At 58.1% G+C, this 9,500-nt stretch overlaps 1 protein-coding gene across 1 annotated transcript in view; it reads left to right on the forward strand.

Annotated features, from left to right (window-relative positions):
• The window catches only part of LOC144952412 (uncharacterized), a gene marked incomplete at its 5' end in the record, with an annotated part of 85,289 nt that overhangs the window by 64,493 nt on the left and 11,296 nt on the right, over positions 1-9,500 (forward strand). Inside the window, 4 exons of the mRNA XM_078882807.1 lie at positions 460-531; positions 2,382-2,504; positions 4,046-4,144; positions 6,347-6,479. Coding sequence (XP_078738933.1) covers positions 460-531; positions 2,382-2,504; positions 4,046-4,144; positions 6,347-6,479 — 427 coding nt within the window. The remainder of the gene's footprint in view (positions 1-459; positions 532-2,381; positions 2,505-4,045; positions 4,145-6,346; positions 6,480-9,500) is intronic.

Here is a 9,500-nt window from a genome sequence, read left to right on the forward strand (position 1 = left end):
TGTGTGTGACTGTGTGTGTCTGTGTGTGTGACTGTGTGTGTGTGTGTGACTGTGTGTGTGTCTGTGTGTGTGACTGTGTGTGTGTGTGACTGTGTGTGTGTCTGTGTGTGTGTGTGTCTGTGCGTGTGACTGTGTGTGTAGCGGTAGTGTAGTGGTTAGCGCTACGCTGCGCTATGAACCCGGCGACACGGGTTCGATTCCCGCTCACTGACATCAGTGACGATTGTCTGAACCGGTCCCGGTCCCGGGCCTCCCCTAGGTCGACTCAGCCTCAAACGAGTACCTGGTGCGGTGTGTAAACATCGCCACTAGGGAGACAAAGGCGGTCGGGCGTGGTGCTGGCCACCCACCCCCTCGTGTGCCGTGCCGGCCTTCATAGGTGCTCGCTAACAGCACTTGCCCCTACAGTCTGTTAAGGCTATATGGGGATCTTTGTCTTTGTGTGTGTGTGTGTGCCAGGTGCTAAGGGCTCCCCTGGCGGCCCCGGACAGAAGGGGAACGTGGGTTCCACCGGCCCTTCTGGGCCTTCTGGTGATTCATTCACTCAATCGTGACTCATTCACTCATCATTCATTCACTCGTGATTCACTCACTCGTAATTCATTCACTCGCTCGCTCGTGATTCACTCACTCGTGATTCACTCACTCACTCACTCGTGACTCATTCACTCATTTATTCATTCACTCGTGATTCACTCACTCGTAATTCATTCATTCGCTCGCTCGTGATTCACTCACTCGTGATTCACTCACTCACTCACATCGTGACTCATTCACTCACTCATTCATTCACTCGTGATTCACTCACTCGTAATTCATTCATTCGCTCGCTCGTGATTCACTCACTCGTGATTCACTCACTCACTCACTCGTGACTCATTCACTCACTCATTCATTCACTCGTGATTCACTCACTCGTAATTCATTCACTCGCTCGCTCGTGATTCACTCACTCGTGACTCATTCACTCACTCACTCATTCACTCGTGATTCACTCACTCGTGATTCACTCACTCACTCACTCGTAACTCATTCACTCACTCATTCATTCACTCGTGATTCACTCACTCGTAATTCATTCATTCGCTCGCTCGTGATTCACTCACTCGTGATTCACTCACTCACTCGTGACTCATTTACTCATCATTCATTCACTCGTGATTCACTCACTCGTAATTCATTCACTCACTCGCTCGTGATTCACTCACTCACTCGTCATTCACTCACTCGTGACTCATTCACTCACTCACTCGTGATTCACTCACTCGTAATTCATTCACTCACTCGCTCGTGATTCACTCACTCACTCACTTGTGACTCATTCACTTGTGATTCACTCACTCGTGATTCACTCACTCGTGATTCACTCACTCGTAATTCATTCACTCACTCGCGATTCACTCACTCACTCACTTGTGACTCATTCACTTGTGATTCACTCACTCGTGATTCACTCACTCGTAATTCATTCACTCACTCGCTCGTGATTCACTCACTCATTCACTCACTCACTCACTTGTGACTCATTCACTTGTGATTCACTCACTCGTGATTTACTCACTCATGATTCACTCACTCACTCATTCACTCGTGACTCATTCACTCACTGGTGATTCACTCACTCACTCGTGACTCACTCACTCACTCTTCATTCACTCACTCGTGATTCACTCACTCACTCATTCGTGACTCACTCACTCACTCTTCATTCACTCACTCGTGATTCACTCACTCACTCGTGACTCACTCACTCTTCATTCACTCACTCGTGATTCACTCACTCACTCTTCATTCACTCACTCGTGATTCACTCACTCACTCATTCGTGACTCACTCACTCACTCTTCATTCACTCACTCGTGATTCACTCACTCACTCACTCGTGATTCACTCACTGACTCACTCGTGACTCACTCACTCTTCATTCACTCACTCGTGATTCACTCACTCACTCACTCGTGATTCACTCACTCACTCTTCATTCACTCACTCGTGATTCACTCACTCACTCATTCGTGACTCACTCACTCTTCATTCACTCACTCGTGATTCACTCACTCACTCACTCGTGACTCACTCACTCTTCATTCACTCACTCGTGATTCACTCACTCACTCACTCGTGACTCACTCACTCACTCTTCATTCACTCACTCGTGATTCACTCACTCAATCACTCGTGACTCACTCACTCACTCTTCATTCACTCACTCGTGATTCACTCACTCACTCACTCGTGATTCACTCACTCACTCACTCTTGACTCACTCACTCACTCTTCATTCACTCACTCGTGATTCACTCACTCACTCCCTCGTGATTCACTCCCTCGTGATTCACTCCCTCGTGATTCACTCCCTCGTCGCCCTGCCGTCTCTGCAGGTCTCCCTGGCCGTGCGGGCGAGCCGGGTCGTGCCGTGGGCGGAGTGCCGGGACCTCCCGGACCCCCGGGGTCTGTGGGACCCCCGGGGTTCAGCGGACTGCCGGGGTCACCGGGACCCCCGGGTAAGCAACAGGAGTCTGTGTGTGTGTGTGACTGTGTGTGTGTGTGGCTGTGTGTGTGTGTGTGTGACTGTGTGTGTGTGTATGAGACTGTGTGTGTGTGTCTGTGTGTGTGTGTCTGTGTGTGTGACTGTGTGTGTGTGAGTGTGACTGTCTGTGTGTGTGTGTCGGACTGTGTGTGTGACTGTGTGTGTGTGACTGTGTGTGTGTGTATGAGACTGTGTGTGTGTGTGTCTGTGTGATTGTGTGTGTGTGTGTCTGTGTGTGTGTGTGACTGTGTGTGTGTGACTGTGTGTGTGTGTGTGACTGTGTGTGTGTGTCTGTGTGTGTGACTGTCTGTGTGTGTGTGTGTGACTGTGTGTGTGTGTATGAGACTGTGTGTGTGTGTGTGTGTCTTTGTGTGTGACTGTGTGTGTGTGTGAGTGTGTGTGTGACTGTCTGTGTGTGTGTGTGTGTGTGACTGTGTGTGTGACTGTGTGTGTGTGTCTGTGTGTGTGTGTCTGTGTGTGTGTGTCTGTGTGTGTGTGGGACTGTGCGTGTGACTGTGTGACTGTGTCTGTATGTGTGTGTCTGTGTGTGTGTGTGTCTGTGTGTGTGTGACTGTGTGTGTGTGTGTGTCTGTGTGTGTGACTGTCTGTGTGTGTGTGTGACTGTGTGTGTATGAGACTGTGTGTGTGTGTGTCTGTGTGTGTGTGTCTGTGTGTGTGACTGTGTGTGTGTGTGAGTGTGTGTGTGACTGTCTGTGTGTGTGTGTCGGACTGTGTGTGTGACTGTGTGTGTGTGTCTGTGTGACTGTGTGTGTGTGTCTGTGTGTGTGTCTGTGTGTGTGTGGGACTGTGCGTGTGACTGTGTGACTGTGTCTGTGTGTGTGTGTGTGACTGTGTGTGTGTGTATGAGACTGTGTGTGTGTGTGACTGTGTGTGTGTGTGAGTGTGTGTGTGACTGTCTGTGTGTGTGTGTGTGACTGTGTGTGTGTGACTGTGTGTCTGTGTGTGTGTGTCTGTGTGTGTGTGTCTGTGTGTGTGTGTGTCTGTGTGTGTGTGGGACTGTGCGTGTGACTGTGTGACTGTGTCTGTGTGTGTGTCTTTGTGTGTGACTGTGTGTGTGTGTGAGTGTGTGTGTGACTGTCTGTGTGTGTGTGTGTGACTGTGTGTGTGACTGTGTGTGTGTGTGTGACTGTGTGTGTGACTGTGTGTGTCTGTCTGTGTCTACCTTTATAGGTGCTGCTGCTGCTCGCTACTAACAGCATTTGCCCCAGCAGTCTGTTGAGGCTACGCGGGGGACCTTTGTCTGTGTCTACCTTCATAGCTGCTGCTACTAACAGCACTTGCCCCTACAGCCTGTAGAGGCTACACGGGGGAGCTTTGTCTGTGTCTACCTTCATAGGTGCTGCTACTAACAGCACTTGCCCCGGCAGTCTGTTGAGGCTACGCGGGGGACCTTTGTCTGTGTCTACCTTCATAGGTGCTGCTACTAACAGCACTTGCCCCAGCAGTCTGTAGAGGCTACACGGGGGACCTTTGTCTGTGTGTGCGACTCCCCAGGTGTCCCGGGCTTCTCCGGCGAGCCGGGCGAGGAGGGCAGCCCGGGGTTTGAAGGCGCCCCCGGAGAGAAAGGGGACTCGGGGTCATCGGGAGGCCCAGGTAGACACGTGACCCCCCTCGTGACCCCCTCGTGACCCCCTCTAGACACGCCCCCTCGTGACCCCCTCGTGACCCCCTCGTGACCCCCTCTAGACACGCCCCCCTCGTGACCCCCTCGTGACCCCCTCTAGACACTCCCCTCCCCCTCGTGACCCCCTCTAGACACTCCCCCTCGTGACCCCCTCGTGACCCCCTCTAGACACGCCCCCCTCGTGACCCCCTCGTGACCCCCTCTAGACACTCCCCATCGTGACCCCCTCGTGACCCCCTCTAGACACGCCCCCTCGTGACCCCCTCGTGACCCCCTCGTGACCCCCTCGTGACCCCCTCGTGACCCCCTCTAGACACGCCCCCTCGTGACCCCCCTCGTGACCCCCTCTAGACACGCCCCCTCGTGACCCCCTCGTGACCCCCTCTAGACACGCCCCCTCGTGACCCCCTCGTGACCCCCTCTAGACACGCCCCCTCGTGACCCCCCTCGTGACCCCCTCGTGACCCCCTCTAGACACGCCCCCTCGTGACCCCCTCGTGACCCCCTCTAGACACTCCCCCTCGTGACCCCCTCTAGACACTCCCCCTCGTGACCCCCTCGTGACCCCCTCTAGACACGCCCCCTACGACGTGACCCCCTCGTGACCCCCTCTAGACACGCCCCCTCGTGACCCCCCTCGCGACCCCCTCTAGACACGCCCCCTCGTGACCCCCTCGTGACCCCCTCGTGACCCCCTCTAGACACGCCCCCTCGCATGACACTGACAGCCACCCTCCCTCATCTTTGTCCCACTGCCCTGGGCCTCCCCTAGGTCGACTCAGCCTCAAATGAGTTACCTGCTGTAGCCTCACGTAGCAAACATCGACACTCGGGAAGACAAAGGCGGCCGGGCGTGGTTCTGGCCTTCAAGGGGCCGTCCATAAATGACGTCACGCACCTAGGGGGGGGGGGGTGGGGGGGGGGTCAGACATTTGTGACGTCATATTTGAGGGGGGGGGGTCAGAAATTTGTGACGTCATATTTGAGGGGGGGGGTCAGACATTTGTGACGTCATATTTGAGGGGGGGGGGGTCAGAAATTTGTGACGTCATATTTGAGGGGGGGAGTCAGAAATTTGTGACGTCATATTTGAGGGGGGGGGTCAGACATTTGTGACGTCATATTTGAGGGGGGGGGTCAGACATTTGTGACGTCATATTTGAGGGGGGGGGGGTCAGAAATTTGTGACGTCATGTTTGAGGGGGGGGGTCAGAAATTTGTGACGTCATATTTGAGGGGGGGGGTCAGAAATTTGTGACGTCATATTTGAGGGGGGGGGTCAGACATTTGTGACGTCATATTTGAGGGGGGGGGGTCAGAAATTTGTGACGTCATATTTGAGGGGGGGGGTCAGAAATTTGTGACGTCATATTTGAGGGGGGGGGTCAGACATTTGTGACGATGTGTGACGAGGGGGGGGGGGCGGGGTTTGAGAAATGTGACGTCGCATCAAAATGCGCAACTTTATAAATAAATACAGACGACGCGTTCTACTTAAGTAAATAGACTTTTCAATAAATGTTTTCTCCTACAACATCAGAGTGCAGCGCCACATTAAATACGCACTACAATGGCAACAATAGTTTAAAAGCGATTTGAAGCATGTTTTTTTGGGGGGGGGCAGAGCTTTGTGACGTCATATTTGAGGGGGGGGGGGGTGGCAGAGCTTTGTGACGTCATATTTGAGGGGAGAGGGTAGAGCTTTGTGACGTCATATTTGAGGGGGGGGGTGGCAGAGCTTTGTGACGTCATATTTGAGGGGAGAGGGTAGAGCTTTGTGACGTCATATTTGAGGGGGGGGCAGAGCTTTGTGACGTCATATTTGAGGGGAGAGGGCAGAGCTTTGTGACGTCATATTTGAGGGGGGGGCAGAGCTTTGTGACGTCATATTTGAGGGGGGGGCAGAGCTTTGTGACGTCATATTTGAGGGGGGGGGGGGGCAGAGCTTTGTGACGTCATATTTGAGGGGGGGGGGCAGAGCTTTGTGACGTCATATTTGAGGGGAGGGGTCAAAAATCGTCCAAAATCGCGTGACGTCATTTATGGAGGGCCCCTAACAGCCCTTGCCCCTCCAGTCTGCTGAGGCTATACACGGGGGATCTTTGTCCCCTGGCACTTGGCCCCGGCGGCGTGTGGGCTACACGGGACACCTTTGTCTTTGTCGCCCGCAGGGCCGCAGGGGTACCCCGGGGGCAAGGGGGACACGGGTTTCCCGGGACCCCCAGGGGCCCCCGGCGTCATCACGGGGTCCATGCGACGGACACGGCACGGGTTCATGATATCACGGCACTCACAGGTGCGTGGGTGGGTGGGTGAGTGGGTGGGTGCGTGGGTGGGTGGGTGAGTGGGTGGGTGCGTGGGTGAGTGGGTGGGTGGGTGGGTGGGTGAGTGGGTGGGTGGGTGGGTGGGGGAGTGGGTGGGTGAGTGGGTGAGTGGGTGAGTGGGTGGGTGAGTGGGTGGGTGGGTGAGTGGGTGAGTGAGTGGATGGGTGCGTGGGTGGGTGGGTGAGTGGGTGGGTGAGTGGGTGCGTGGGTGGGTGGGTGAGTGGGTGGGTGGGTGGGGTGAGTGGGTGAGTGAGTGGATGGGTGCGTGGGTGGGTGGGTGAGTGGGTGGGTGGGTGGGTGAGTGGGTGGGTGGGTGGGTGGGTGAGTGGGTGAGTGAGTGGGTGGGTGGGTGAGTGGGTGGGTGCGTGGGTGGGTGGGTGGGTGAGTGGGTGCGTGGGTGGGTGGGTGGGTGGGTGGGTGAGTGGGTGGGTGAGTGGGTGGGTGGGTGGGTGAGTGGGTGAGTGAGTGGATGGGTGCGTGGGTGGGTGAGTGGGTGGGTGGGTGGGTGGGTGGGTGAGTGGGTGGGTGGGTGGGTGGGTGGGTGAGTGGGTGAGTGAGTGGGTGGGTGAGTGAGTGGGTGGGTGCGTGGGTGGGTGGGTGGGTGAGTGGGTGCGTGGGTGGGTGGGTGGGTGGGTGAGTGGGTGAGTGGGTGGGTGAGTGGGTGGGTGGGTGAGTGGGTGGGTGGGTGGGTGAGTGGGTGAGTGAGTGGATGGGTGCGTGGGTGGGTGGGTGAGTGGGTGGGTGGGTGAGTGGGTGGGTGCGTGGGTGAGTGGGTGGGTGCGTGGGTGGGTGGGTGAGTGAGTGGGTGGGTGCGTGGGTGGGTGGGTGAGTGAGTGGGTGGGTGCGTGGGTGGGTGGGTGGGTGGGTGAGTGGGTGGGTGGGTGGTGGGTGGTGGGTGGGTGGGTGGGTGAGTGGGTGGGTGGGTGAGTGGGTGCGTGGGTGGGTGGGTGAGTGGGTGAGTGGGTGGGTGAGTGGGTGGGTGGGTGAGTGGGTGAGTGGGTGAGTGAGTGGATGGGTGCGTGGGTGGGTGGGTGAGTGGGTGAGTGAGTGGGTGGGTGCGTGGGTGAGTGGGTGGGTGGGTGGGTGAGTGGGTGCGTGGGTGGGTGGGTGAGTGGGTGAGTGAGTGGGTGCGTGGTGGGTGAGTGGGTGAGTGGGTGGGTGAGTGGGTGGGTGGGTGAGTGGGTGAGTGAGTGGATGGGTGCGTGGGTGGGTGGGTGAGTGGGTGGGTGGGTGAGTGGGTGCGTGGGTGGGTGGGTGGGTGGGTGGGTGAGTGGGTGGGTGGGTGGGTGAGTGGGTGAGTGAGTGGATGGGTGCGTGGGTGGGTGGGTGAGTGGGTGGGTGGGTGGGTGAGTGGGTGGGTGGGTGAGTGGGTGAGTGAGTGGGTGGGTGAGTGGGTGCGTGGGTGGGTGGGTGGGTGAGTGGGTGCGTGGGTGGGTGGGTGGGTGAGTGGGTGAGTGGGTGGGTGAGTGGGTGGGTGGGTGGGTGAGTGGGTGAGTGAGTGGATGGGTGCGTGGGTGGGTGGGTGAGTGGGTGGGTGGGTGGGTGAGTGGGTGGGTGGGTGCGTGGGTGAGTGGGTGGGTGCGTGGGTGGGTGGGTGAGTGAGTGGGTGGGTGCGTGGGTGGGTGGGTGAGTGAGTGAGTGAGTGGGTGGGTGCGTGGGTGGGTGAGTGAGTGGGTGGGTGCGTGGGTGAGTGGGTGCGTGGGTGGGTGGGTGCGTGGGTGGGTGGGTGGGTGAGTGGGTGAGTGAGTGGGTGGGTGCGTGGGTGGGTGGGTGCGTGGGTGGGTGAGTGGGTGGGTGCGTGGGTGGGTGGGTGGGTGAGTGGGTAAGTGGGTGGGTGGGTGAGTGGGTGGGTGAGTGGTGGGTGGGTGGGTGTGTGGGTGCGTGGGTGGGTGAGTGGGTGGGTGAGTGGGTGCGTGGGTGGGTGGGTGAGTGGGTGGGTGGGTGGGTGAGTGGGTGAGTGGGTGGGTGGGTGGGTGGGTGAGTGGGTGGGTGGGTGGGTGGGTGGCTGAGTGAGTGGGTGGGTGAGTGGGTGGGTGAGTGGGTAGGTGGGTGGGTGGGAGGGTGAGTGGTGGATGGGTGGGTGAGTGAGTGAGTGGGGTGGGTGGGTGAGTGGGTGGGTGGGTGAGTGGGTGGGTGGGTGAGTGAGTGGGTGGGTGGGTGGGTGAGTGGGTGGGTGGGTGAGTGGGTGGGTGGGTGGGTGAGTGGGTGGGTGGGTGGGTGGGTGGGTGAGTGGGTGGGTGGGTGAGTGGGTGGGTGGGTGAGTGAGTGAGTGAGTGGGTGGGTGAGTAGGTGAGTGAGTGGGTGAGTTAGTGGGTGGGTGGGTGGTGGGTGAGTGAGTGGGTGAGTGGGTGAGTGGTGGGTGAGTGGGTGAGTGGTGGGTGGGTGAGTGAGTGGGTGAGTGAGTGAGTGGGTGGGTGGGTGAGTGGGTGGGTGGGTGAGTGGGTGGGTGGGTGGGTGAGTGGGTGGGTGGGTGAGTGGGTGGGTGAGTGGGTGGGTGAGTGGGTGGGTTGGTGGGTGAGTGGGTGAGTGGGGAGCGGTGGTGTAGTGGTTAGCGCTACGCTGCGCTATGAACCCGGCGACCCGAGTTCGATTCCCGCTCACGGCCAACACCAGTGACGATTATCTGAACCGGTCCCGGGCCTCCCCTAGGTCGACTCAGCCTCAAATGAGTACCTGGTGAGGTGTGTGAACATCGCCACTAGGGAGACAAAGGCGGTCGGGCGTGTTGCTGGCCACCCACCCCCTCGTGTACCGTTCCGGCCTTCATAGGTGCCCGCTAACGGCACTTGCCCCTACAGTCTGTTCAGGCTATATGGGGGATCTTTGATCTTTGAGTGGGTGAGTGGGTGGGTGAGTGGGTGGATGGGTGGGTGAGTGGGTGAATGGGTGGGTGGGTGGGTGAATGGGTGGGTGGGTGAGTAGGTGGGTGGGTGGGTAGGTGGGTGAGTGGGTGGATGGGTGGGTGAGTGGGTGAATGGGTGGGTGGGTGAGTAGGTGGGTG

This window comes from Lampetra fluviatilis, chromosome 67 (genome assembly GCF_964198595.1).
Source record: "Lampetra fluviatilis chromosome 67, kcLamFluv1.1, whole genome shotgun sequence".
Classification (NCBI taxonomy): domain Eukaryota; kingdom Metazoa; phylum Chordata; class Hyperoartia; order Petromyzontiformes; family Petromyzontidae; genus Lampetra; species Lampetra fluviatilis.